The sequence below is a fragment of the Trypanosoma rangeli genome (assembly GCF_003719475.1).
Source record: "Trypanosoma rangeli strain AM80 chromosome Unknown Tra_15.4_contig_00256, whole genome shotgun sequence".
Classification (NCBI taxonomy): domain Eukaryota; phylum Euglenozoa; class Kinetoplastea; order Trypanosomatida; family Trypanosomatidae; genus Trypanosoma; species Trypanosoma rangeli.
In genome coordinates, this window is record NW_021706001.1 from 1645 (window position 1) to 27778 (window position 26134).

The following is a 26134-nucleotide window of genomic DNA, read 5'->3' on the forward strand; positions in this document are numbered from 1 at the left end:
CGCTCCTTCACCGTTACAGTAAGCTGGGCAATGGAGAACCCCACCACGATGAGGCCAACACCAATAGCACCCACAGCCATCGCCTCAGAGGCCTGAAAAATAACTTGTACTGCTGGCACAAGCTCTTGCTCACCTTATGCTCGGTTTCATTGCCACCCGGCAAGATTGTTCTGCTGTACCATAGTGTCTGTTTCATCGTCACAGTATCGCTCTTCTTTTGGAACACAGGAAAAATGTTGGCACACACAGCACAGGCGGTGGCCAATACGGCCATGATCAGCACCAGTATGCGCAAAGAGGGACAGCAGCACATGGTTCCTTTTTGGTGGCTGTGGAAAGCTTAATTATTGCCTTGGTGCTGCATCGGAGACACAAAGAGCAGAACAAAAAAAGAAGAAAAACGTTGGCGTTCACACTCCTTCGGTGCAGGCGAGAACCACCGCAACGTGGAAGCACCGCCATCTGAACGTTTGCGTTTGTGAGTAAAAGTAGAGATCAAAGAAATTTGTTTTGGTCTTGGGGTCTTGTTTTGTTTTTTCTTTGATGTTTTTACGTGAAAATGAACCCGTTAGGTGTTCTATGCTGCGCAATTGTTACTGCTTTGCAGAGCCTGAAGGATGCGACCCATGTACATGCGAAATTCCTCTGTTTTGTTTTTTTCATTGTTCGTAGTTGCACCTTCTGTGCTGAGTAGAGTTGAGCGCAAAAACATTTGTGTTCGTTCGAGATCTACAAATGTGCTGGTGTGCCCTAATGTACGGTAGATACATCTTTTCTGTGGGGCATGAGCTACACAATGAGGATATTTTAGAAGAAAGTGGACGCGTGGGTCCAATATATTTGGCTCCTTCTCGGGTGGGTGCGATGTGGAGGCAAAAACCTCCAGTGGGGCGTGTTCGTAGTCATATTTTAAAAGTGCATACTGTGGGCGGAGCCCGCCAAGGTCGTCCCGTATGCTTTTTGTGCCGTGAACACGTTGCACTTCATCCAATATGTATTTTCGATCCTCACGGGAGAGGTTGTATCGACGTCGATCGGCCCACAGCAGCAGCTCATCAAGCCATGACAGCTTGAATGCCTTGAGTTGTTGCGTGGCATGTTGATACAGTTCTAGTAGCTTGGGGGACTCGATGCGCAAGTAAATTTTAATTAGCCTGGAGATTACTCGAGTGGTGAGCGGCGTTCCCTTCTCCCTCATTCTGCGTAGAACCTCCTCCGCACCGGCTGCAGGGTCCATGGAGTTATGTGCGTGTTGAAGGAGAGCACAGAAGTAGAACTCATTAGTACAATGCATCAGTTGCTGGTCTTTACAAGGCCGCAGGTACTCTTCCTCAAATCGAGGGACCTGACATTTGGACAACGCATGAATGGCGGTTTGTAACAGGTACTCATTCCCGCGGCGGTCCATGGCGTGACCGCCATCTAGTAGAGCTTCCCTAGCTTGTGAATAGGCGACAAGTGCCAAATCCACAGCTCGCATCTCGCCTGCCGCAATCAGCACGATGCTCCAAACACTTATACCAAGTTTCACCTCATCCTGTAACATTGCTCGTGCGATAAAGACAATCTTTTTGTTATCCTTTGCTGTTTGAAGTACGTTCAGTAGCTGAAAGATAAGGTACTCTGAGACTTCCACCGATTTTCCACTTTTCGATTCTTTAGCTTCTTCTGGCAGCTTCCAACCGTCTTGCTGAAGCTTCCGTGCGGAGGGACGAAGAAGATCGTTGCAACTAACCTGCACAATTCCAAGGAACGATCCAATGATGTCAAAGTACCGGAGTGCAGAGTCCACGTGATTTCCAACGCGGCATGTCGCGATGAGACTCGCATAGAACCACTGCTCCTCGGTAATTATTCCTCCCTTATAAGTGCCACCAACACTTGCCCCAAGTCCATTATCACTGCCCTCTCCTCGCACTATATCGCGTGGCCTTCGAAGAAACCCCTTTTGAAAACAAAACCGAAAGAAAAGCATCTCCCCCTCATCCGCAGAAGAAGCATATTGCACGAACCTCTGGACTGTGCGTATGGCATCTTGTGTACTAAGCTCCCCATAAGAGTCGGGGTACACCAACCCCATGCATTCATCATAGATGTGAGCAGCGTCCTGAAGGGTTTGCTTGGAGTCTGCATTCATCTGTCTTCCGTTATTTGAGGCAATGCAAATGCAGCGCCAAAACGCACGAACCAAAGAGAACGCACTCATCACCTCCCAACCAAGGGATGGTACGTGTTGTAGATGCTTTACGCAATCAGACGCTAAACGAATCAGGTCAGGCGTACTACCAAGGGCGTAAGCACTGTCAACAACAAAGTCAGAAACAGCAAAGTTCCCAACATTCATGTTATTAACTTCCACCGCGGAAGCGACTGTGGTAACACTCGCTCGGGCGTAGTATACTTCTAAGCACAGCTTATGTAGATTAGCGACATGCGCCAGATGGGCATACTCACGAACACACTTCACGGTTAACTCTTGCACGCGTCGGGAAAGCAACTCAGATAGATGTGCGTGGACCGCCGTAGTGTGTATGGGATCAAACTTTGTTCGGCTAAACCGATAGAGACGACGACCAAACTCTTCCTGTGACAGTAGCGCCAATTCATGTGCCAAGTGTCGATATTCCTCTGCATTAGTGTCAACTGACGGTTCCGCAACGGTATGGCAACAAGGGGAGACAACGCTCTGTTTATTGTTGATATTGCCGATGGAGGCGTGCACAGTCGATGGTAAGGGATTTGCCGCCCGTACAAGAGCGCACCGCCGCATTATGTTTTGCTTTTACTTGCCTTTACGACCACACACCACGCAGCCCGTGCTAGTCATCCAGACATAAAACCCCAGCGTACGATAGTGCAACTGTTTGCTTTCAAAAAACGGAAAACCCATATGTATATTTCAGGTGTGCAGTTCGAGTGTGTATTGCAGAATCAATACAAAAAAAAAAGGGAGACTGATAAAACCACAGTCAAATGGAAGTTGCAATCAAAGGCGCCCCCGTAAGTTTATCTCCAACATCTTCTTTCTCCTTTACTCTTCACTCACAGAGTGAAAGAGGGAGAAAAAGAATGAAAACTACGCAAACACACAAATGAAAGAAAATGCCGCGAGGGCCGTTAAGGGCAAAAAACGGGGGAAAAACCACCTAAATTTGGACAGAATTCCCCTGTCCTCCTTTACTCCATCGGTGTGTTATTGCTTTAGACTTTGAAGGGCTGCAGAGATGTCAGCAAAGTTGAGCTTGATCGCTGACTTCCCGCTACTCTGCTTTTCCTTATCCTCTTCCTCCTTCTCCCTATCCTCCTCGGGCGCCACAGGGGCGTACACGTTGAGGAAGTTCAACACGGGCCCATTGTGCCACAACTGCCACTCTGCCGAATTTGGGCTATTTTTCCGCCGTGCAATCCATTTGCCCCACTCACTCTCCGCATCATCCACGTCCTCCGCTCGGCGCTGCAGGGGCATCGGATCAGCCGCATTCGGTAGGCTAAAGACTTTCTGGTGCAGAAGATGACATTTCTCCTCGTCCCCAGGACACAAACCCATCAAAAAAGCGATGCACAAATCGTATGGCGCACGACAAAACATACATGTTTCACCGTGTACACAACTTCCCCAAACGCGGATACACGGATGAGACTCATCCTGCCGCTGAGCTGATCTTGAGCCTTTGCCACCTGTGACTACACCGCCACGCGCGGAGGGTACTGTGTTCATTGCTATGGCGGGGAGGTTTTGAATATGTGCGGGCCGATCCCCACCACCGAGGGTTGGGTTGGCAATGCGTTCGCCTGAAGGTGCCACAGCTTCAGCGGGGCGGCTAGAAATGTCTTCAGACATCTCCATCACCTTTGAAGGTTTGTAGTTTAGCCACGAAAGAAGAGATGGAAAAGGTACAACACGGCTGGGACGGTACGAACGGGGCCGAATGATACGAATGAAGCACCGTGTGCAGAGCATCAATTGATGCACCGCATCTACAGCAATTGTGTCCGAAATGATATTGTCCCGTCTGCACTTATTGCAATAAAATGAAGCTCGCTCTTGAAGTTGCCAAAGCTTGGTATTAGGCGCCACCTCCGCATTTGCATCGGGTGGCAATTTCTTTTCTCGTGAGTTAAAAGTGTCAAAGTTGTTAAACGTCAGGCGTCTGGGGCCGCGAGTATTGTTGTCTCTCGGAATCAGGGACATGCTGCTGCCGCCGCCACTGCTGCTCTGAGAGACGGCTACGAGGCGCTGGCGCTTGTATGGGACGCCTCTCTCCGACGTGGCATACCGCTGCGAGGCAATCCCGTTGCGTGGTGCCCTACTCATCGTCTTGACACCACCTCCTCCGTTTCTTTTGCGGTTTCTATTTATTATTGTTACTACCTTTTATTTTTATTTCTAGTTTGTAGTGGAGTGCGTGTTCACCAGAAATTCCCGCCGCTGCTGTCTCAGAAGCCCACTCGCACTTGACTCAGCGTTGGTTGTTCCAGGGAAAAGTCCACACGTGTGTACGCATCAAAGAGGACAATGGATAAAAGAACGTATTTTGTGGCTGCGGCCAAAAGAACAGCATTGCGACGGAGACCGGCAAACGGCCTGAACCCGACAAGGAAAAGCACCAAAAAACACAAAGCAAAAACAAATCTAAAATAATGCAGGCGCGTCTTTACGCTTGTCCCAAAAACAAGAAAAATAAAAAAGAAGAAAAATCCTGGTGTCACCGCGGAAAAATAACGGAAACAGTGATGACGCTACAAGAAGACCTCCACGAGCGACCACCACGGGCTTCTTCGCAGTTTCCCCTACGCGTAGCCAAACTTCTTCAGCACCTGCAGGTTGCTCTTGGAGACCTTCGCAAGGGCCTCCTTGCGAGCAGCCTTCCAAGCGACGCGCAGCTTCTCCGTCTTCTTGTGGTGGCGGGTTGCCTTCTCCACGCGAGCCGTCTCGAGCTTCTTCACAACATCGCTGTACTTCCAGCCAACGTGCTTGCACATGTTACCCAGCACCGTGTAAGGACGCTCACCGCGGTAGCAGTAGTGACGCTGAGCCTTGGGGATCACCACGCGACCACCAGTGCGCACAACGTTCGTGGGAACACCCTCGTACGCCACAAGCTGGCGCAGCGCCTTCTGACCGCGCTTCGTGTAGCGGGGCAGCATGGACCGCACCGTACGCAGGAAGATGTCAGAGGGGCTGCGGTGGTGAAAGGGACCAAGCTTTGGGTTTGACAGCTTCCGCTTGCGGAGGAACTGCAGATACTTGATCTTGTTGCGGATCTCCGTCCCCGCAATTGTCAGCTGCTCGCAACGCACAGCCGTGATCTTCTTGCCAAGCAGAAGCTGCTTGGCGACGATGGCGGCGGCGCGCCCCAGCACGTGATCCTTGAGGTCCACTACAATAATCTCGGGGCGGTGCTTCTTGCTGCCCTTACGGGAGCGGCGGTCTACCTTCTGGCGGGTGGGAAGAACCATCCTCGCTGCTGTTGTTGCTTTCGCCGGAGACACCTGCACAAAATCAAAGGAAGGGGGGGGGATAGAGAGAGAAACACAAGAATAAAAACAATGGGGTCACAACAAAAGTAATTAAATAACGCAGGCACTAAGTAAACGCGGCCAAAGGCTAATAAGAGACAACCATGTAATGAAGAAGTAACAACAACAACAACAACAACAACACACACACACAATAAGACTGACACTCCAGCACGCACATACACGCACGTAGCGGGAGAGAAAAGGAAGCACCCGAAGAATTAAAAAAAAACATGTCGTGGGAGTGGGAGACTGGCGAAGCCGTGTAAGTACAAGCTGGAGATATGCAGCAAGCGTGACACAGGGTAGACCACACACAGACACAAACACAAACACACAGAAGCGTCACTCCACCACATTTTATTATTAATATTATTATTATTATTAGACGAAGTACGTGCGGGGATGCATGTTTTGAAAGGCGCCGCCAAGTCCCGTGGGAGGCTGCACGACACATCCATGTTCACCCTCTCCCCACATCCTCAGCTGTCCTCGAAGATTTCCACGCTCTCACTTTCCTCCAATCTTCTCGCCCAGAAGCAGACACGCAGATGCCCTTTCACTGAGCACACACCCGGCACACATAGCAACGTATAAATGCAAATGTGCGAGAAAAATGTGTCCCCATCTCACTTGGAAGGAGGAACTCCGCGCAGCTTTTTTTTTTAATCTCTCTCGCTTTAGGTGTCTACGTGTGTACGTTTGCCTTTCTCAGTGCATTTTACTGTTTTGTCTTCTCCCTGTTCATGAGAGTTGGGAAACTCTACGCCTCATCTCTTCTTTCCCCGCAGCTGAAATGCTTAATGTTTTTCTTTTCTTTTGTTTGTTTGCCTCACTTCATTTTTTTTTCTTTTTCCTTCTGCACTTTCTCCTCCTCCTCCTTCCTCTCGTTGCCGGGGTACTTCTTACTTCAGCCTCTGCATCTGCCTTCTTTTTCCCACTTTCGTGTTGTTTGCTTCCCTTTTTTCCATTACGCTCATCGTTATTACTCCTTTCCTTCTCAGTTTTGTTTCCGCGTTTGCGTTTTCCTCCTCGCCTGCTAGTACTGCGGCTTAAAGATCTGAAAACTACACTTGCAGTTCTCGTCCATCATCATCATCGCCCCACTGTTTGTGAACTCACCGCAGTAGTTTGATGCACTAAAGATTGTCACCAACCGCCTCTCTGAAAAAAATGCGTAACCGTTATCGACTACCTGATGGGCGCGCAGCACAACGTCAATTTTAAGATTGTTGCAGGCCCGCCGCACGACGTCCTCGCCAAATGTGTAGCTCACCCCGCGCTCGCTCTGCATCCACCCGCAGCTATTCTCCTCGGGGTCCGACCACAAAATGTCGCAGGCTAACCCCGCGTCCGGCACCATCAGCGGACGGCGAATCTGATCAATCTGGTTGAGGTTGCGTAGTTCTGGACTCAGGCCGCCGTGCATGCAGAGCGCAATCTCCTCAATGAGAGCAGCGATGGGAAGACAATTAAAGACGTCCGTGAACTCCTTGAAAAGCTTCACTGAAAAGCGGCGCTTCACCTCGTCAAAGAAGCCATATATTCTACAGATGCTCTCAGACTCGTGGTTGCCACGAAGGATGCAGATCTTATCAGGGTGAAGGACCTTCAGACCGAGTAACACGGTGATCACCTCTGTGCCGTACTTCCCACGATCCACATAATCGCCAAGGAACAAGTAGCGCGACTCGGGTGGCATCCCACCCGCCCGGAATATCTCTACGAGATCATTGATCTGGCCGTGTATGTCCCCACAGACGTTAACGGGGGCCTCAACTCTCACCAACATCGGTTGCGACATCAGCACCGGTCGCACACGACGCAGCACAGTGCGGATGATCTCCTCATTGAGAAGCTTCTGCGCACTCTGCCAGTCCTGCAAAATAGACATCACTAGTTGACGAATGGCGGACTTCTCTTCCTCCTCAATGATCTTTTCACGGCGCACAGCTGGGGCTGCTTCTCGCTGCTCCACCGCCTTCTCTGCGGATTGAGAGCGACTTCGCTTGCGAGTAACCACAGCAGACATCACACGCGAAGAAATAATTTTTAAATATTTACTTAGACACGAGTGAGAAACGGACTCCCTTCAACCTCGCCCGCAGGATGCCCAAAGACCGCGCTTGTTAATAAGGCAGCACAAGTGTGTCAAACACTGCCGCAAACGCCACTTTCCACGCGCAACAAATTGACACACGCAAAGAGCGTGAAACACCCACACAACTACAAATTTTAAAAGAGAAAAACGCAAAAGAAAGCTGTAGGTAGTCGGCAACGCACACCCCACGTTCCCGTCTTAAACACCACCTGGACTGCCTCCTATGCCCCCCTAATAATCTACACAAATGCCCTACCCCACTGCATCAAGGCCGAGGCAAAAATAACAAAAAAGGAAGCAGGGAAGAGTGATAGAAAAAAAAAAAAAAAAAAACAACAACAACAGAAACAATATGCTCAAGAGGAATAATATGCTCCATGCGACCAAGTACAGTTACAGTAAAAGGGAAAAACAAATTTTTTTTAAAAAAGGAAGCACCCATCTCTTCACCGGCATGCACATCCTTCCCCTCTCCTTTTCCTCCAGAACAGTTGTTTAATACCTAATTAAAATTACCTCAACCACAGAAAAAAAGAAAAGAAAATGAGCACGCCATAAATTCCACAGTAGAGTTTCTCACGTCATTCCCCTTATTCTCTTTCTTTCCCTCTTTCGTTTATCTTTTTTTTTAATTTCGCTTCAATGATAACAGGGAGTGACTTAGATCTTGTTCCAGGCGACAATGTCCATAGACTGCACGTCATTCTCAAACGACATGATCAAATCCTCCAAATCATCACTGGAGACCTTGTCGTCCTCAATAACGATGAGCTGTTGCAGCTTCTTCACGCCGAACGCCACAGGCACCAGCTTGTGGTCGCCCCAGAGCAGGCCGTCGCGTTCAATGGCGTGCAGCTTCTTCGCCAGCGCCTCAAGGTCCACGGTATCGTCCCATGGCTTAACGTCAAACAGGATGGATGACTTGGCGATGATCTCCTTCTTGGCCTTCTTGGTCTCAGCGTCCTTCTTCTTCTTGGCCTCGAGAGCAGCTGTCTCTTCCTCTGTCGCATCCCCGAACAGGTCAATGTCGTCGTCAGCCTCCTTCTTGGCGGGAGCATGGACAGCCTTCTTTGGTGCTTCCTTTACAGCAGCAGCAGCAGCAGCAGCAGCGGCCTGGGCAGGAGCAGGAGCAGTTACCTTCACTGGGGAACCCCACGCCTTGCGCTCCGCTTCCGTGAAGGAGGCCATATGCTTCACCCAACGGTACAGACATGTGTTGTTGGCACCAAGCAAGTCGTTAAACAGCTTCACGTCCTCCTCGGAGGGCTTTGTGCCACCCAAGAACAGCTTCCCCTTGAGCTTCCCCTCCAGCTCACCGCTCTTCTTGCTGACGTCCTTAACAGACATTAACTTCGTTCTTACGTTATAGGAGAGTTGTTAGCTTTCTAGGTGCAACAACAACAACAAATAAGAAAGGAAGGCAAAAACATTATCAACGCGATGTATGCATGGCGCAGCAGCCTGTAGACATACACACATGACCCATAGATAAAGAAGACACGAAGCAACTCCAGAAACACAAGTGCTAAAGAGAGTGCAATGCAGCGACATCCATCCAATAACCACCCTACACAGTGTGGTGTGCAATGAGAGGAAATGCGTCCATTGTCCGTAAAATAAGTTTAGATTGTTCGAGAAGTGCTCCTACTGCTGCGCGCAGTGAACGTTCCTGAGCGGCCCCTAGTTTGACGTAGATTGTAGACCGCGTGCTGTCATCTGCGCAAAGCGTAACCTCCTTTGATGTCCCTGGCACGGGCGGTTCCACCCGCAGCACTTGCATCATCATGAGCGCTGCTTCCGCGTTTTGAAGCGGTAACCGTAGGACGCACTCCAGCAATTCCTGGTCCTTTTCCGCTGTAAGAACCTTTACTTGCTGCATCTTTCCTTGTCTCGTTTCCTCTCTCACTCCTTGTTTTCTTTGCTCCCCACAGGCTTTGTCCTCACCCACCGATGCAAGTGAACCCCTCCTTCCCTCCTACTCACCTCATTTGGCTCAGCACAATACAAAAGAGAAGAGAATGTTTGTTTACTACTTACTTTTTCTCATTGGCTGCCACTACACCTCCAACAACGCTGAGCACATCTGTAGTACAACGGTCGTGCACGATACCAGTGTACCCTTTCAGACGCCAACATCAACACCATATGACATGCGTTAAACACCACCCGCGATATAGAAGCATGGTGGCGCAAAGAGAGTGGGGGAAGAAATACAGAAAAAAAAACAGCAAAAAAGACACCTTAAATCTCCATCCCGTCAATATCAGTGCGCAGTGCGGCAATATAACGCATCAAACCTCTCACCATCGAGTTCTATCAGCAAACAATAGTGGGGAAGCAGCATGAATTTCACTAACTGCCCTTTCTCGCCATTCTGCACCTCGACGTGGGCCGTAGCAAAAAAAAAAAAAAAACTTCACACCTCATCGGGGAGCAGGCGGCACAAACAAAAAAACACAAAAACACCACAATGAGAGGTGCCACACCGGCCACATCCACAATGAGTTGGAGCAACGGCGTGGCGCTACGACTGTTGTGTTTCCTCATAGTTGCCCCACCCTCTGAGCTTCCTAAGTGCCAACTGTACGCGCCGTCACGTTGCTAGCGGCAGTGGGGAGGTGACCACTGCCCACCACCGACGCAGTCCAGTCAAAATCAAGAAGGCTCACCTCCGAGGAGCTGCAAATAATTCGCCACCATCCCAATTACTGCAACAATAAAAACCGAAGGATAAAGCAGAAGGAACATGTGTGTTGCGATATTCTATTGCTTGCCCTCTGTAAGTTTCAAAAAACGGCCTTCAGTCAACTGTGTGCGCGGCGTGTCTATGTGTTTGAAACAAACCCTTTCCACCATCTTACTTTCAGAGTGTGTGTCTGCTTGCTTGGCACCTGCAAATTCACACGCACCTCTGCGTGGATCTTTGCCGTTTGCCTTCGCTTCAATCCGTGTGCACCGCAGAAGCGCTGACACGCTCACCACTTGCTGCTAGCCCACCACAATACTGCAACCGCACAAAAAAAAAAAGAGACGAAGGAGGGAGATGCTGCGACGCGCCGTGGCACTCACAATTTCATTAGCGTAGAAGACCAAATCGCGTGCAGCACAAACGTCTTCGCCTGCACCCAAACCCAAACGCACACTTGTGTGCACGGCGACATTTCATTTCTTCGTGAGTGTTGTCTTGCAGCGTTCCAATTTGTTGAGGAAACAGGGAGTTGCGTGAGGGCCCCACTAGACATCAAATACAAGTGCAAAAATCACAAGAGTGGAAGATGGGGGTACGAGTGAAAAAGAAGGCGGGGAAAAGGAGCCATACCGAGGAAAACGACACACATACACAACAAACAATACAATAACAAATGAGACGACGGTAAGAGAAAAGAAAATACATCAAGGACTTTTTATGTATGTGTGCGTGACTTGCGATGCTGCTTTTGGGTCGCTGCGCTGTCTGTGGCTGAACTGCGGCAGCTCCCATGCACCGTCTCACACTCTCCCAGGGGCATGAACAGCAGATATTCCCAGCGTGTGATAAACCATGCGACGGCATCGACACACGCACGCATATGCATATGCAAATACGTGTACAGAAGCTGTTAAACAGGTGTGTTTAACATAACAACAGCTGCGGCTGCAGAGATGCACAAGGTGCAGGAGAACACACACACACACACATACACACAGACGCACACTCACACACGCAAAAAAGGACGGATGTGAAAACGAGAACTTTGGAAACAAACCAAACCGAAAAGGTACATGCAGAAAAACTGGTGGTGGCAGCCAGCGACAACCCACAAAGCTTGATAACAGTCACAAAACGCAAAGTCACCGGGAGGCACACCACTACACTTTTACTTCCCCCTTCACTACCACCACCAAAAATAAAATAAAAAACATACACCAAAACAAGCCTACGAGAAAGCGACAAAAACAATAGAAGAAAATAATAGTCCAACGGTGGGGGCGGGGGCCATCATACAGCAATGGTGACGTCATAAAAACAGTAACTACTTCTAAAAGCAGGTGCTCTTTCCGTCCCCTTCCCCTCTTCGCCCGCCCACGCCGCCTCTGTACATGTACATATATATATATATATATATATATATATATATTTGTGTGTATGTGTTGTGTACCTATTTGCCCTCTTTGCTTCCTTCCTCACCCCTCATCACAGACACAGTCTACAAATATATAGCTGCGTCTTTACCTCACTTATTTTTTTGATTCACCCTCCCTGCTCCTCCACCGGCATCGTATCCTCGCCAAATAATGCTTCCCTCATAGTGTTGCCCAACATCTATTCCCCATTCTCTATGGCTTTAGAAGAAAAGGGGTCATACCGTTAGACAGGCACCACAAAAACAAAAAAAAACACACACACAACACGATGAACAAAACAAGACAACACAGAAGGCACACATTTCCAGGACAAAAGGAAGAACAAACCTCAAGGGCCAGGCAACACATACAACTCCCATATACACTACCGAGTCTCTGACATCCTTCAGGCTCAGCAACGTCATATTATTCAGCCACACCAGTACCATAGCTGGTATGTGCCTTTTTTCTTTACATTAAACCATACAAACAGAACATCGCGGAGTAACACAGAAGTGATTGAACCGAACAAATAAAGACCCCGACCCTTGACAGAGTACCAAGCACGGGGGATTCCAGGCTAGCCCAAACTTCACTCGGCCACGCTCCTTAGAGCCAAGCCTCAAGCTACTCCAGACCTCCTTCCTACAGACGCAGAGACAAACAACAAAAGGATCTGAGAGTCAGTGAAGGAGTCCCACAAACACCTCTCTGCTCTTCCCCCGTAAAGCTCGCCCCACGGAGTTAATGAAGCCAAATCAGGACATGTGACACATGGCATCGTTAACGGAGCAATTACACTCTCTCACAAAATGGCGCACAAGCAAACAAAGAGAGAGAGAGAGAGAGAGAAAGTGGGGCAGGAACAGACTCCACTTGCAGCATCTTTTGCTTACTTTTCATTACACCCTCGAACGCGTGCCCTGCATCTAGGGGGCGCGATAACTGACAGACAATGCAACAGCAATACACCCGAAAAATGGAACCGATTTCAACACCGACTTCCATCCCTCAACCCGTCCACATCAAACAAAATGAAAAACAACAGACAAGACGAAGACAGAAGTCAGGTTGACAACAGCTTTTTTACTTCAATGAACACTGTCACTGCCACGACTGTCGTCGAGGCACAAACACACCGGGAGACATTGGCTGCAGCAGTACTCCCGTAAGAAAGGAAGACCCAACAACAAGAACAATCAAGGGGATATAACATCAACAAGGTATGATACAATTAATTGTTCGCTGGAACAATGAGAAACGAGCACTGCAGCTTTTCATCTACATTCATCACGGCTGCATCATTGTCAAACTCGCCACAGTAGTTCGGAGCCGAAAAGATCGTCACTAGCTGTCGATTGGCAAAAAACCCGTATCCACGCTCCATCACCTGGTGCGCACGTACCACGAGGTCCATGTCCACCATGTCTAGAAAGTCGCTCACAATGTCCTCGCCGAACAGGTAGCTTACGCCCCGATCACTCTCCAGAAACCCTTTCACTTCGTCCTCGGGGTCGGCCCAGAGAAGATCACATAGAATGCCCTTGTCGGGTACATCACACGGGCGCCCTATTTCGTTCACGGTGGCGAGCGAAGTCAGGTCAGGACTCAGTCCACCGTGCATGCAAATGATCTTCTCACTCACCACGCAGCACACAGGCATCGTGTTGAACACGTCTGTAAATGCCCTGAACAACTTGACGTTGTACCGGCGTTTCACGTCGTCAAAAAAACCATACATCTTATTGATGCTGGCGCACTCGTGGTTGCCGCGCAGCAGAAAGAAGTTCTCGGGGTACACAATCTTGTAGCAGTACAGAAGGGTGATCGTCTCCACGCTGTGCTTGCCGCGGTCCACGTAGTCCCCAAGGAACAAGTAGTTTGAATACGGCGGAAACCCACACTTCTCAAATATGCGCATCAGATCGTAGTACTGTCCGTGGGTATCACCGCAAATACGCACCGGTGACCTGATTTCCAGCAGCATTGGCTGAGACATGAACACATCGCGAACTGCATTAAGAACACTGCGTATGTCTTCCTCTCGGATAAGAATCTGCCGCTGCGTGCTGCTCCCCTTCACGGTAAGCATCCTCTCTATGAGGTTATGTGCTAGGGGCATTCTGCTTAATTAAATAAAAATAGCTCCAGCGCTTCCTACAACCTTCCGACCTACCTCTCAAACTTCTATCCCTACGTCACTCTTTGTCGTTGTTTATTCCACGGTGCCGCGCCCCGAACAGCCGACCATTGAAAAGAGAAGAGGGTGCGTGCAGCTGGATGACGGTGTTGTAAACTGTCTTCGTAGGCGCATGCCAATAGCAGATGGGACAATAATGTTTTCCTTTTCACAAGGAGCAAAAAATAGTTATCCAGAAGTGAGGAGTTGTTGAAAAGGGCGCTACATTGAGGATGGGTTCAATACATTTCGTAATGTACTATATGACTTCCGGTGGTAGTACTCATTTGGTGCGTGCGTAGCTTGGATATTGGCGCCTGTGGTATATGCTGCTGTAACGACAAGAAAGCGAATATTATTGTAAACAGAGTGCCAGAGTCGTGTATGCCACGGCAGATGTTCCCTCAGCTTAGTGACGGGAGCAGGGCTGAGTTCTGAATCCGGGTTTGATGGCTCTATGGAGATGCTGACGGCATTTGGCCGACATCCCTCTTCACCAATAGGTTCTTTTGTGCCCGCCAATAAATGCCGCACCGATGCTACCCGCTCTCGTAGCAGCTCACGACGGCGTAGCATCTCCTCCTCTCGTGCGGTCTCTTGTAACCTATGAAGACGTGATATTTCATCATCCTGCTTTTGGATAATGTGGGTCATGGCGTACATCACATCCAGTGGAACCACAGCGCCATCAGCGGATTCCTCACCACCATCGCCCTCGCTTTCCATGGATGAAGACGAGGCGCTGTCACGTTCATCAAGCACCGCCTTTGAGTCAACTTCTTGTGGTAGTATCGTCATGAACTCATTCCACAGTCTCAGCCTGTCGAAATAAGAAAGTGGCTTTCCAGGCACCCGAAAAACAAAACAAAAAATGGGAGTAAAGACGACACAAACAATATAATCTAGCTGCAAAGAGAAGCACAACAACGGCGCCTTTAAGAAGAGCGGGCTAAGAGACTCATCTCCACCGAAAAGGATAACAAGAGAAAAGTGTTGCTTTCATGTAATTAAAAATATGCCGCTGCCTCAACTATTTTACCCACTGTTGCAACCACACGGAGTTCACATCTGCGTCCTGTGTTAGTCGTTCCGAAGCCTTTGCAATAAAGTGTCCACAGGGGCCAAGTCCACGCCATGTCGCATGCACCCCGTTACATCCAGCCGGCTTCCAATCGGGGAGCGGCATAACGCCACAGCACGCAAAAAATAATATTTGCCAATATTTTTGCCTCTATATCTTCACGGTGAAGAGAAATATGATGAAGTGGGTCGGCGATATTGCTGTTGTTTGCTATTTCGACACGCTTGTTAAGACTGGGGCATACAATGTCACTTACTTGAAACAGCGTGAAGCGCAGCGGCCCACCATGCCGAAGACATAGCTCAGAGAGAGAGAACCGCCGTCGTTAATGAGAAAGCGTTCCTGTTTTCGTGTCGCCTTGAGATAGCCGACGCGGTACACAAACAGTTTGCGATACCACTGCAGTGGCAACCTCCACGAGGATCTATTAAAAATTGGCACAAAGACAACAAGGTGGGCGTCCACAAGGCTACAAGCCTCTAGAGTATGGCGCAGCCCCTCTACATCTACTTTGGCACAACCAGGGTCATTGCACCTCGCTCACGGCCTCCACCAGCTGCTGCGCTTCTCTGATGCCACATACACAACAAGAGACGCCTGCCGTACCGCGCGCTGTACCGCTTCTAGAGACGTCACATCGTCTCGCAGTAGCTGCAACTGCAACGGTGCCACAACGCTTCCCTTCTTTATACAGGATATCTAGTGCATAAGGCTGCTTTACTCAGTCAGGCCTGCGTTGTGTTCTTCCACAACCTCCATCCCGTGTACGACGTTTCGCTTGTGCAGCGCAAGAAAACTATCCTTCGCCTTGTGGAGGTCTCGTGAAAGGACTGTCACGATGATACCACGCTGAAGGCACTGATTCACAACAAACCGTGCGAAATAAAAAAAAACCGGTGCCACCGATAAGCGCTACGGTTGAAAATCCAGTCAGCGTGTCAAGGTCCCTGCGCACATCCGTGAAGTTTTGCTGCGGAAAGAAGAGGTAGTTCGGCACTGACTCCCTCATTGTCACACGACCTGCAGCATCCGTCGTGGGAGCAGCGACCGAGAGGCCACGCTCAAGGTCGCACTCGTACCGTGTGCTTTCCTCCCGCACGACGCTGTGGAACGTCAACGCAACGCTCCGCAGCACGCGAGACTGAACCGCTTCCCCGAGGTCATACCTCGCAATTGACTCCCCCCATCCTCATCCCCGCCCAGATGGCACCAGAGCCCAAAATACAGTAAGGCAACACGCAACAGAGAACAAACGGAAAATCAATGCGACGGAGGAGTCAATACACACACACGGACATGCACTCAATGTGTGCATAAGTACATACACATGTTGTCATCCCGTGAGGGTGTCGTTCTCCCCATCCCCCCCCGACACTCCAAAATAAGCAAAAAAAAAATTAATCTGACAAAACAAAGATTAAATGTGAAAAAAGGCATTGCTCAGTCGTTGTTTTTTTTTTGCTTTTGTTTTTTTATTACCAAAAAAAAAAAAGAACCAAGCAAAGAAGAAGGTTTTTTTACGGGTTTGCCGTCGTTGGCAGGCCATGCATAGATGACTGCAGCATTTTTTTGCATCGGGTGCCCTCCGGTTCTGCGGCCACAAGCTGCTCAATGAGGTCCGGGCGCTCCACAATATGTGCCCCCTTGGCACACGCCACCCGCACCAAGTCACTCTTGTGCCCCTTGTACACATCAAACACCTCCTCCACAAAACGCTCATAGTTCAACAGCGCCAAGTAGATAATAGTGTACGCTAACTGACCAAGAATTCGATTGGAGCTCAGCTGATCGTCAGAGATGCGAATGACACGTTCCACTTCAGGGGCTCGAGCGGATGCCACCGTCAAGAACTTAAGCTCCTCCAAAAGTTCCTTTGCCCCTTTTGTGGTGGTCTCCTTCGCCAGCGCGGCAAGCACGTCAACGGGGGTGTCAAGCGGGTACGTAGTACCCATGACGTCGTTGAAGCGCTGCACAAGCGGCTTGCCGCCCGAAAGACGGCTATTTTGTGGATAGTTAATAGTACAGAAAACAGGAACCTCCAGTAAAATTTCCTCCTCGTCGCCCTCTTCAAGGCATGCCAGGCGGTGATCGACCTGTAGATCAAGTCGTGTATGAAGCATGAGCAAAGACTTGGAGTAAATGGTGCGAAAAGCGGCCATGCGCAGGGGGGTTCCTTCGAGATACTTGTTGCCATCGCTCAATAGCAGTGGCCAACCAAAGACAAAGGGGTTAGACTTCATCAACTTGTCTTCCACTAGTCGAAAATGCGGGGAGGTTCCGAGGAAGATGTTATGCTCGTGGGAGTAATCCAACTCAATGGTCTTCGGGTCGCGTCGTCGCATATCCTCAACAAAGCGATCTTTAATACTAACAGGGCTGAGTGTCCCACTGAGCCTCTCCTTCGTAGATGTCTCGATTGAGTTTTGCACGGATTCGTAGTAGGGGAGGTATTTCTTCATGTGCTGAGCATCGACATCCAGAAATTCGCTAAAAATGCGTTTTAAAGAATCAAGTGAGGGTCGAACCGCGTGCCACAGCAAGGGTGGAAAATGTTCCGAAAGCTGAACAAGTAATTTCTCCGAGGGACTATTGTGGTCCCACAGCAACCGGCATGTGTGCTGTGGATCGTTCACCACAGGGGCATCCTCACGGTCGGGAAATGCGAAAACCTCACCAATAACAGTGTACTCAGCCTCTTCATTTCCAAGACACAGCCGCCGGCGCACAATGCTGCTCATCCGCGCCGGATCCCAGAGTTCCTTATCAAAACTGAAACGCATCTTTCGCCACACGAGCTCATCGTATATCTTCACGTCGTATGAAGCAGCCGTCTTGGACTGCTTGGCATCACTGCGCAACTGAGAGATCCATGAGGGTGGCTGAGGACAGTTGCGGCAACAAAAGCGCCTCGATACTTCAAGGGTCAACGGTATTTCCAGCAACCCTCTTCTGCTGTACAGCCGCCACTTCCACATAAACTTGGGGTTTTGTTTTATTTCCTTTTCCCGTTTTTATTTCGTTTTATTAGTCCCTTGAGTAGTTCCCTCTAATCCCCGATTTTCACCTGTATCAGTATGTTCATATATTCAGAAGAGACAGAGGCGCAGAAGAAGTGTGCATTTGGGGTGCTTCAATTAAAATTCTGCCCCTTCCCCACACTATTTATTGCATCCCTTACATAATTCTCACCTTTCCTGCGTCATAACATGTATCCTGACTCCTTCATGCATTGGTTACACTTTTACACGACAACTTCTAGTTATGTATAATGTTTATATGTATGTATGCATGCATACAGCGAGAGGAAAATATATTTATCGCCTTAAAAATGTGTGTAGGTGTATAATTCACTCACACAAGTAAAACGGCATTGACGCTATCTTCCTCCGCTGGCTCACTGTAGGCGACCGTCGGAAGCTGCGACTTCGACATGGGCCGTGTCACCTCTGCCGTAAAAAGACGTGCGTATGTCTTCTCGTACCGCAGCGGTGCCTGATCCTCTGCAGTGCTGGCGAATGCGGACACCATCAACGGCACCGTAGGAATGAAGTGCCTCTCCAACACCGTGAACTCCCACAATGTGCTATGCAGTGCATGACACTCCTCAAGGCTCGCTTCCGGCAGGTATGGATCATTGCCGTCGAAAAGCGACGCTGTCAAACGTTGTGCCTCCTCTTTCATGCTTTTTTTGCCTTTTAGTTGTCGACTCCCCCTCCTCTACTGTCGTTGCCGTGTCATCGGCTGAATTGACTTCCTCCTTTGAGGAGCGATGAATCAACGCCAGACAATTGGGATGCCGCTGAAGTATCTTGCGGATGAATGGAAGGGCAAAGTAAAGCACCGGTGCCGGTGAAAGTAAAGCCACACGAGCCACCTTCTTCACAAAGGCAGCCCCAATATATGAAGGAACGCGCAAGGAACTCATAGAGAGATCCAACAGACGGAAAAGATCGTATCGGTGACGTGATGAAACGGCGTCAGGAGTGAGAAGCGTATATAGTTGTTGGTAATACTGGGGGTACTCCAGGCCATGGTCAAGCATGAGGAGAAAGATGCCGTGCAATGCCAGCACAGCAACAAGGCCACCACTAGAAAAGCAACCGCTCAAGTGATCAGCAACAACAAGTGGATTGGTAAGATATGGCAAAATGACGTCACCTATGCGATTGAGCAGGTGCAGATGGAGAGCAGCTTCCGAAGCGTGATGGAGACATGGCATCCACAGTGCGGTGAAGTAGTGCCTGTGAGCACGCTCGGAGAAGACAGAAAGGACAGACGTCATCAACGCCTTCCTCCGCTCCGCAGCGTTGGAATGCACGTATGACTCGCTGGCTTCATACTTTGACTTTTCCTTCTGCAAAAAACTCCACTGAAGACGCAGCTGTGACAAGTCCGGGATGACACGACCGTAAAAGAGCACAAATACATTCACTACAAGCGCTGGTATTGTTGTCCCACCATCACGCCCACGTTTCTTCGCGGCGCGCTCCAAAAACGTTGCGGCGGAGCGGACCAAAAAAAACCATACATCGTCACCCACATTAGCATCACATAACGCCTCACGCAGTTGTGCTGCATGCGGACTGCACTCATCCGGACTCACGTGATCCCGCACAGGCCGCACCAACGCCGTGCAAAGACAACGCTCCAGCAGTGGACGCACCGTTGCATCGAAGCGCTTGCACAGCTCTTGGTATGTCGTACACTGTCCACAGTGCCTTAGTGCAGCGGTGAACTTCGCCTCCATTTTAGCCCTTGGCGGCTGTCTGTTGCGGTCTCGCTTGAGCTTCCTTCCCCCACAAACAAACCCTAGCAAAGCGACATCATTCATCATAGAAAAAAAAACAGAATAAATAAATTAAATCAAAATTCAATGCAGCAGTCAAACAGTCACCTAAGAAGAGGAAGCAAACGGTGACTAACTTGTAGAGCCACATATACACACAATATGTTTTGTTTTGCTTCTTGTCTTCATATAAGTGTTGTGGCAGGTACCGCCCTCCGCTTGATTTCCTTCATCACTTTGACCCTCCGCTATTCACTTCACCCAGTGGGCAAGTTTAGGAGTTCCGTGATAAGTCCCGGGCATGCGTTGGGCTCAACGTCAAGCCGCGTAAGTTGCGCCACAACGACTGTCACGTCGTCCTCCTTTCCGCCAGTGTAATGGTACCCCATCGCATTTGCATTCTTTGCAAAGGGGGACATAAACTTCTCATCAGCCCCGTTTCTGCAGGCCTCCTCTACCAGAGTCTCTGCGACATACTGGCAGCCATGACGTTCAACATCCCTTAAACGTTGCAGTATATCTGAGATGTCGACATTGTCAAGCAACCCATCGCTCGCACAAAGGAAAACATCACCCTCGCTCAACTCGAGTGTCGTGCGGTCCCCGGCAGAAGGTAAATCCTCCGGAAGCTGATACGGGCAGTTAAACCTGTGCTGCTGCGCCGCAGTGGCAAAGAAGAGCTTGGAACTCCGCAAGCATATCGTGCCGCAGTCACCAAGGTTCAGCACAGATGCAAAACGCCCATCGACGAGAGTGACAAGGGACACCGGACACCCGCCGAGTTGCCGTTTTTTTTGTGCCTCCGCAAAGCCATAATTTAGGGCCTCCAGGGCAGTGATGGTGCCGCGATTTTGATCCTTCTCCAACGCATGCCGGGTGAACCGCATAACATTTCTTGTAAAGACGGCAGGATCAATGCCGACGCGTGCGTATCCGCCAACACCGTCAGCTACACCAATGCCATTCGTGTGCACCAAAAATGCATCTTCACCGCCATTTTTCACCTTTGAGGGGTGAGGAACCGCGAATGCACCTCGGCGCCCAAACCACAAAAGTGGCTGAACTGGCGCAGCAAAGAAGCACCGGCGTGAGCATGTGAACATCGCCCTAATATGTAGGAGAAATTAGGCAGAAATAGGATGGAAATCAATCAATAATTTCCTCCAGTGAGAGAAGTGGAAAAAGAACACCGATCAAATAAGAACAAAAAGTAAAAATATGTGGGGTCGGTATGCCACCCTACAAATTTGACGCAGTTGCAACAAACAGCAAATGCAATTCGTCTTCCTCTCAAGACCTTCCAAGAACCAACTGCAACCTCCATCCAGTTCCCCCCTCCTCCCTCCCTCCCTCCCTACGGGGTATCCTCGCTTATCCTCACTTGTACAGCTCTTCTTTCTTTGTACCATCCGCAAAGGTCGTCACGCGTACACCATCCACGCGGTCAAGGATGGAGGTATTATTCGGGTACTCGTAAAGAGTACTGCCATCCGCAAAAATCGTGATGTTCAGCTCGCTCTTCTTGAAGACCCTGGTGCCATCAGGCCGCAGGAGTGTCACAGCACCATTTTGATACGTGTACTGCCATGTACCATCCTCCAGTTGTACACAGTGGGGATCTTGATCGGCTGCACCAACCGCACCTTCTGTTTCTTCTTTTTGTTCTTTACCATTCTCTTGCGTTGTCTGCGTCGATACCGTTTGATCCTGAGAAGCCTTTTTGGCAGCTGTGTTGCCGCCTGCCACCGTGATTTCAACTGTGTCCGATGTAAGAATGGTGGCTCCACTGTCACGTAGCTTACTCATCGCCGCAAGAGCCGCCTCTCGCTCCATCTTTGTGCGATGAACGCAGATCTTGTTCTCACGCTCCACCGACGTGTAGTAACTCTCTGCCTGCCTCCATTGCTGTAGGACAAACTCCCAGTTCATCGCTAGCACGGCCTCCTGGGCAATCTGCGCACGAATAGAGGAAAGATCCTTACCTAAGTCGCCAACAGTATTAGCAGTTGTTGCAGTCGTCCCTGCTACAGTTGAAGTTACTGTTGCTGCCACGAACGTGTTACGGGCCGCACGGGACCACGGCGCTGGAGGAGACTCTACCACGGTCGTTGTTGCCTTTGCCACTATCGCCGACAGTAACCTGCTCTCGGTCATATTTATAACAGCCAGTGGCCAAAGTCCCAACTCCAGCGGGACACGATTAGAGGGAAAGTTCACCACGACAAGTCGATGACTTTCGGACCGTTCCTTGTCATACACCAGCCACGTCCATCCTGGTTCCCGCCGGTTTTTCGCATACATCACAAACTCCTCCATGAGACACACAACGGACCCGAACTGCGTTGCCACGATGCTCTCCCACTCCGCCGGCACATTCACACCACCCTGTGAGCACTTCTCCTCAAGATTCATACAGAAGTGCTCACTAGAAAGAAAATGAATGCGCCGTTTAAGACACGACCGACAAGGGCGCTTTAGAAAAGCACTATGGTCAGCCAGCGCAGTGAGCGGAAGCAGTTGCCTAAGCACGGGGCAGTCAGGCTGATGCACATCGTTTCTTCTCGACGTATGTCCGGTGATGGCAATGAGGTGTGCCGCGGACACCTCCCCCCTCACAACAGGCGGATCGAGTAGTGGAATAAGAACTGGAACAAGTTTCTGCAGCTCACTCGCCACAAGTGCTGCCCTTGAGGCTGATGCTGCACACAACAAAGCTGAGGTTATCCTTGACATTCCCGCAGTGGATGTTCCCTCCGTGTAAGCTTCTCCTCTGTACAGCGACGCTACCTCTCACCCCTCTCCCTCCCTCCCCCTCCCCCCGAAGAAAGGAGATGCCAAACAGCCAAGACATCACACAAAAGGCAAAAACAAGAAGGTGTACGTAGGGGGAAAAAGATAGAAAAAATGTGTGTAAGAAACAATCAAAAAAAAAACAAGAAAAGAACGAGCAGAAAAACAAATAAAGAAACTGGAAATATCCCACACATGACATGTCACCGGAGGTGACACTGTCGTTCGTGTATACTTAGATCCAAATGTTTCGTGTACAACTCGTGCTGCAATGGCGGTGGCGGTAACTGACAAAGTGGTATTGATAATAGCAATAAAAGTGGTGACACACCACTAGCTACCACAGAGATGATTAGGTAGAGCGGAAAGAATACCACTCAACCTTATCTTTGTTCTTCCTTAACTTACGTTGTGCTGTGTAGTTTTTTCCGTACATAGTGGATGCCTTTTGGAGCGTCTTATCAACAAGAAATGCAGCGTTGCTGCTGCGTGTTCGCACCTTGGATAGAAGCGCCTTACCCACGCTGTCATCTCGAATCCCGTAATTAACGTATAGCTGTAGCCACCGCGACGCATTCTCAACGGCCATGTTGTTGGCGAGACGTAAAACATTTTTTCCTACTACTCTAAAAAAAACGTTAGGAAGGTCCGGTGCGTTTGAGGCCGCCTCAAGAATGCGCATTAACATGTTCTCATCTAAAGTTTGCATTGTGGCTGCACTGGAGTGGCAAACCGCCGCGATTGCATCCTTGTCCTCCGCAACCTTCACAAAGGCTCGCCATACATCTTCCACTTCCAAGTCTTCCGCCAAAAGTGGAGGGCGCGTCCGCAGCGTGGCCGCCATCACTGCTGTCTTGTCCTTCCCTTCGCTTGCAATGGAAAGGAGTAGAAACAAATCAAGCGTTTTCAATTCTTCTGGACGTGCACGGGATAGCAGTTCTGCTCCTGGTAGAGCCAGTAGGGCTTTACGCTGCTTCTCGCTGCATGCACACGCTACCAACACGACGTCCGACAAGCTCCAGCCTTCAAGCGAGGTGACGTGTTCTGCCAGCGCAGACTGCTGAAAATAGGGGACAAACTTTAATTTCCGTGCGGTTAATGCGGTTGAGGTGATGCCATCGCGGCACGGCAGAATTTGCGACAAGTGAGAGAGAAGCGCACGAAACATAAGGACGTCACGAGACTTCAGCGCCACTAACGCTTCACAGAGAGACTTGACATGAGTGGGTGTCATGGCGCCGATGGACTTTGAAAGGCGAGTCAGTAAAAGCGTCGTTAAAGATCCGTCATCTACACCAAGTTGCACGACCAAATTTAAAATGTGAATGGCGTCGTCCATGTTTATCCCTTCCGTACTCTGCTGCTGCTGCTCTATCGCGTCACGCAACATGGCATACACCTTTGACTCCACTGAAAGTTTGCCCCCTCTCGCAACACTAAACGACTCCAAAACCATTATCACAATGGGAATAGAGAGAAGGTTCGCATGATGCATTTTATGCTTGCGACGATCAAACTTACGCGTGGCGGCAAAACGATTCAATAATTCCTTGAAGAAAACGCCGTCGACAGGCTCCCCTGCATGAGCCGCAGCGTACAACAGATAGGCACTATCTTCTTGAGTAAATGTGAATGACATATTTTGAAGGAAGGATTTTTTGCAGTACGATACAAGTTCTGGAGGAAATACTTTCAAATCTCGCATGCACCGCACAAAAATTTGTGTGGTGGATGGTGAAAGAATCTCTTCCGCGTCTTCCAGCCGGTCCACAAACTGTAGAAGCAAGGCCCTCGCCTCTGTTGGTGCAATAAGTGACATACCACGAAGCTGTCGCAAAAACACCTCCTGACGGTCATCAAATTTACTATTGCGCAACGAGTTTGCAGAGACAAGATGCTTCTTTATTTCTTCTCGCAGACGAGGCGCCGCACTCGGCAGGGCAGCAAGGCACCCACAACATTCCAGAACTTCCTCTGGCAACATATCAGGCAAAACGCGCAGCAGTAGCTCCTCAAACATGGTACTGGGTGGACCAGCTCGCATACTCGTCATTGCACAAAGCAGAGCGACGGCCTGCGATGCCATGACGTTACCGGGTGGCTTCTCACAAAGTGCCACTTGCAGGGCGCCTAGCCACTCTGTGTCTGTCGAGTGGTGTGCCACAAGGGCCTTTGCCACAGTGGTTAGCTGCTCAGGGTCAAGAGTACCATTGCGCACACGGGAAAGGATGAGCTCCCGAAGCACTGCAAGACTTTCCTCTTGAAGCGGAACCCCCAACTGCGCGCACAGGCACACCGCCCCACCATCGTTGCCTCGTTCGATGCGCTGCGCCGCTAGCAGCGCAAGCTGTTGTGACACGACCACAGCAGACCCCCGCGCTGCACGCTGAGAGTCGCGTGACTGAGGGGCAAAAAGGAAACAACGCCAAAAGACAGCACAAAACTTCAGGTGCTCCTCCAGAGTAAACCCCTCGAAGAATTCCGCAACACGATCAGCAAACCAAGGCTGCTCAAACATGACACGCGACCACAGCGGGGCGGAGTTGGGATACTCACTGAGTCGCTTGCCGATTTCCAACAAATGCCCGCGTGTCACCTGCTCGGACAACTCCGACAGAAACTCCCCCACTTTTGTCTCCAGATGACTTCCCGCTGGGTAGGAGACGCGGTGCATGAAATGCACAAGGTCCGTCGCATCGTCAACCCCTTCAATGGCCTCCTCTAGCTTCAAATCGTATAGGTAGGAGCGTGCCTGCTGTAGCTTCCGCGGCTCACTGGAGGCACCAGCAATCCAACCTTGAAGGAGCTCCGAATGCATTCGCCATGCAAGTGAAGCCCAACAAGAGAAGGTTCTGCGCATGCTTCCCACCCCGATGTAGTTCCTGTCGTTGCTGTCGTTATGGTTTTTCCCTCTTTCTCTTTCTCTTTTAGTTTTTTATCCTTATTTCTGTTGTCGGCGAAGTAGATTCGGTTTGCCCAACCAGTGCTTAACACTTCACCCCGACTCCTTTGCTCTCTGCCCACACACAGTGGTGAGGCAGTCGCTACCGTCTCTCGTGCGTCCTTGTTTTGTGGGGAATGAACCAGAGCAAGAAGAGAATTTTAGTCTTCAGTAAAAGTAAAATAAAGTTTGGTAGCTACACATAAGACGAGATGCTCTTTCATGTCATTTCACCAGTGCCCGAGCCACGGCGCTGTTCCATACAGCAGCGCCCTAGTCCCCCTTCTGCCGCTTCATGTTATTCCGCAGAGGAATCGGCAGGCCCTGTGGTGGTGGTGCAAATCTCTGCCGCGGACCGCGTTTCGCCCGCACGACGCCTTGTACCACGTAGACCCCTGCCAACGCCGCCAATATGTTAAGGCCAAGGAGTATGGCAGAGAAAACCAAATCAAGCATCGTGACATATGTCTGTAACCACATGTAATAAGCGGCCCCCACCGATGCCACAACTAGAAGGCAAAGGGCAAGGCATGATGTACTTACTTCCTCTGTAAGATTCCCGCGTGTACCGAGGACTAGAGCGGCAATGTCCACGAGGAGAAGAAGAAATGCCGAGACACTTTCCATTGGCA

General features: G+C 49.9%; 15 protein-coding genes and 1 pseudogene across 15 annotated transcripts, besides 17 other annotated features; all 16 read right to left on the minus strand.

Moving 5' to 3' along the window:
* Nucleotides 1–13: 13 nt before the first annotated feature.
* Nucleotides 14–313, minus strand: TraAM80_06755 (uncharacterized protein; the record flags this gene model as incomplete). The annotated part of the gene is made up of 1 exon (XM_029383585.1): nucleotides 14–313. One exon carries the CDS (start codon nucleotides 311–313, stop codon nucleotides 14–16), a length of 300 nt encoding a protein of 99 aa, XP_029236550.1.
* Nucleotides 314–577: 264 nt separating this feature from the next.
* On the minus strand, nucleotides 578–2770 carry TraAM80_06756 (uncharacterized protein; the record flags this gene model as incomplete). The annotated part of the gene is made up of 1 exon (XM_029383586.1): nucleotides 578–2770. The coding sequence occupies one exon, from the start codon at nucleotides 2768–2770 to the stop codon at nucleotides 578–580; it is 2193 nt and encodes a 730-aa protein (XP_029236551.1).
* A 423-nt stretch (nucleotides 2771–3193) lies between these two features.
* TraAM80_06757 (putative RNA-binding protein) lies at nucleotides 3194–4315 on the minus strand (the record flags this gene model as incomplete). The annotated part of the gene is made up of 1 exon (XM_029383587.1): nucleotides 3194–4315. One exon carries the CDS (start codon nucleotides 4313–4315, stop codon nucleotides 3194–3196), a length of 1122 nt encoding a protein of 373 aa, XP_029236552.1.
* Nucleotides 4316–4348: 33 nt separating this feature from the next.
* Nucleotides 4349–4399: a microsatellite.
* A 269-nt stretch (nucleotides 4400–4668) lies between these two features.
* Nucleotides 4669–4698: a sequence feature (A-rich).
* Nucleotides 4699–4791: 93 nt separating this feature from the next.
* On the minus strand, nucleotides 4792–5460 carry TraAM80_06758 (large subunit ribosomal protein L13Ae; the record flags this gene model as incomplete). Its single annotated transcript, XM_029383588.1, has 1 exon — nucleotides 4792–5460. The coding sequence occupies one exon, from the start codon at nucleotides 5458–5460 to the stop codon at nucleotides 4792–4794; it is 669 nt and encodes a 222-aa protein (XP_029236553.1).
* Nucleotides 5461–5639: 179 nt separating this feature from the next.
* Nucleotides 5640–5664: a microsatellite.
* Nucleotides 5665–5831: 167 nt separating this feature from the next.
* Nucleotides 5832–5859: a microsatellite.
* Nucleotides 5860–5877: 18 nt separating this feature from the next.
* Nucleotides 5878–5907: a microsatellite.
* A 420-nt stretch (nucleotides 5908–6327) lies between these two features.
* Nucleotides 6328–6374: a microsatellite.
* Nucleotides 6375–6407: a microsatellite.
* A 152-nt stretch (nucleotides 6408–6559) lies between these two features.
* TraAM80_06759 (serine/threonine-protein phosphatase PP1 beta) lies at nucleotides 6560–7552 on the minus strand (the record flags this gene model as incomplete). Its single annotated transcript, XM_029383589.1, has 1 exon — nucleotides 6560–7552. One exon carries the CDS (start codon nucleotides 7550–7552, stop codon nucleotides 6560–6562), a length of 993 nt encoding a protein of 330 aa, XP_029236554.1.
* Nucleotides 7553–7935: 383 nt separating this feature from the next.
* Nucleotides 7936–7972: a sequence feature (A-rich).
* A 309-nt stretch (nucleotides 7973–8281) lies between these two features.
* Nucleotides 8282–8968, minus strand: TraAM80_06760 (25 kDa translation elongation factor 1-beta; the record flags this gene model as incomplete). The annotated part of the gene is made up of 1 exon (XM_029383590.1): nucleotides 8282–8968. One exon carries the CDS (start codon nucleotides 8966–8968, stop codon nucleotides 8282–8284), a length of 687 nt encoding a protein of 228 aa, XP_029236555.1.
* Nucleotides 8969–9188: 220 nt separating this feature from the next.
* Nucleotides 9189–9500, minus strand: TraAM80_06761 (uncharacterized protein; the record flags this gene model as incomplete). The annotated part of the gene is made up of 1 exon (XM_029383591.1): nucleotides 9189–9500. One exon carries the CDS (start codon nucleotides 9498–9500, stop codon nucleotides 9189–9191), a length of 312 nt encoding a protein of 103 aa, XP_029236556.1.
* A 1782-nt stretch (nucleotides 9501–11282) lies between these two features.
* Nucleotides 11283–11327: a microsatellite.
* Nucleotides 11328–11707: 380 nt separating this feature from the next.
* Nucleotides 11708–11739: a microsatellite.
* A 239-nt stretch (nucleotides 11740–11978) lies between these two features.
* Nucleotides 11979–12036: a microsatellite.
* A 520-nt stretch (nucleotides 12037–12556) lies between these two features.
* Nucleotides 12557–12580: a microsatellite.
* A 379-nt stretch (nucleotides 12581–12959) lies between these two features.
* Nucleotides 12960–13817, minus strand: TraAM80_06762 (serine/threonine-protein phosphatase PP1 alpha; the record flags this gene model as incomplete). Its single annotated transcript, XM_029383592.1, has 1 exon — nucleotides 12960–13817. One exon carries the CDS (start codon nucleotides 13815–13817, stop codon nucleotides 12960–12962), a length of 858 nt encoding a protein of 285 aa, XP_029236557.1.
* Nucleotides 13818–14126: 309 nt separating this feature from the next.
* On the minus strand, nucleotides 14127–14702 carry TraAM80_06763 (uncharacterized protein; the record flags this gene model as incomplete). The annotated part of the gene is made up of 1 exon (XM_029383593.1): nucleotides 14127–14702. One exon carries the CDS (start codon nucleotides 14700–14702, stop codon nucleotides 14127–14129), a length of 576 nt encoding a protein of 191 aa, XP_029236558.1.
* A 284-nt stretch (nucleotides 14703–14986) lies between these two features.
* Nucleotides 14987–16222, minus strand: TraAM80_06764 (hypothetical protein; annotated as a pseudogene).
* Nucleotides 16223–16432: 210 nt separating this feature from the next.
* Nucleotides 16433–16462: a microsatellite.
* A 40-nt stretch (nucleotides 16463–16502) lies between these two features.
* On the minus strand, nucleotides 16503–17960 carry TraAM80_06765 (uncharacterized protein; the record flags this gene model as incomplete). Its single annotated transcript, XM_029383594.1, has 1 exon — nucleotides 16503–17960. The coding sequence occupies one exon, from the start codon at nucleotides 17958–17960 to the stop codon at nucleotides 16503–16505; it is 1458 nt and encodes a 485-aa protein (XP_029236559.1).
* Nucleotides 17961–18245: 285 nt separating this feature from the next.
* Nucleotides 18246–18279: a microsatellite.
* A 337-nt stretch (nucleotides 18280–18616) lies between these two features.
* On the minus strand, nucleotides 18617–19819 carry TraAM80_06766 (U3 small nucleolar RNA-associated protein 19; the record flags this gene model as incomplete). Its single annotated transcript, XM_029383595.1, has 1 exon — nucleotides 18617–19819. One exon carries the CDS (start codon nucleotides 19817–19819, stop codon nucleotides 18617–18619), a length of 1203 nt encoding a protein of 400 aa, XP_029236560.1.
* Nucleotides 19820–20028: 209 nt separating this feature from the next.
* On the minus strand, nucleotides 20029–20874 carry TraAM80_06767 (protein phosphatase 2C; the record flags this gene model as incomplete). The annotated part of the gene is made up of 1 exon (XM_029383596.1): nucleotides 20029–20874. The coding sequence occupies one exon, from the start codon at nucleotides 20872–20874 to the stop codon at nucleotides 20029–20031; it is 846 nt and encodes a 281-aa protein (XP_029236561.1).
* Nucleotides 20875–21088: 214 nt separating this feature from the next.
* Nucleotides 21089–21127: a microsatellite.
* A 21-nt stretch (nucleotides 21128–21148) lies between these two features.
* On the minus strand, nucleotides 21149–22504 carry TraAM80_06768 (superoxide dismutase, Fe-Mn family; the record flags this gene model as incomplete). Its single annotated transcript, XM_029383597.1, has 1 exon — nucleotides 21149–22504. The coding sequence occupies one exon, from the start codon at nucleotides 22502–22504 to the stop codon at nucleotides 21149–21151; it is 1356 nt and encodes a 451-aa protein (XP_029236562.1).
* A 50-nt stretch (nucleotides 22505–22554) lies between these two features.
* Nucleotides 22555–22590: a microsatellite.
* A 93-nt stretch (nucleotides 22591–22683) lies between these two features.
* Nucleotides 22684–22740: a microsatellite.
* A 173-nt stretch (nucleotides 22741–22913) lies between these two features.
* Nucleotides 22914–25379, minus strand: TraAM80_06769 (uncharacterized protein; the record flags this gene model as incomplete). Its single annotated transcript, XM_029383598.1, has 1 exon — nucleotides 22914–25379. The coding sequence occupies one exon, from the start codon at nucleotides 25377–25379 to the stop codon at nucleotides 22914–22916; it is 2466 nt and encodes an 821-aa protein (XP_029236563.1).
* Nucleotides 25380–25775: 396 nt separating this feature from the next.
* Nucleotides 25776–26134, minus strand: TraAM80_06770 (transmembrane protein 216; the record flags this gene model as incomplete). Its single annotated transcript, XM_029383599.1, has 1 exon — nucleotides 25776–26134. A coding segment is annotated over one exon (359 nt), but the record flags the coding sequence as incomplete, so codon positions are not given.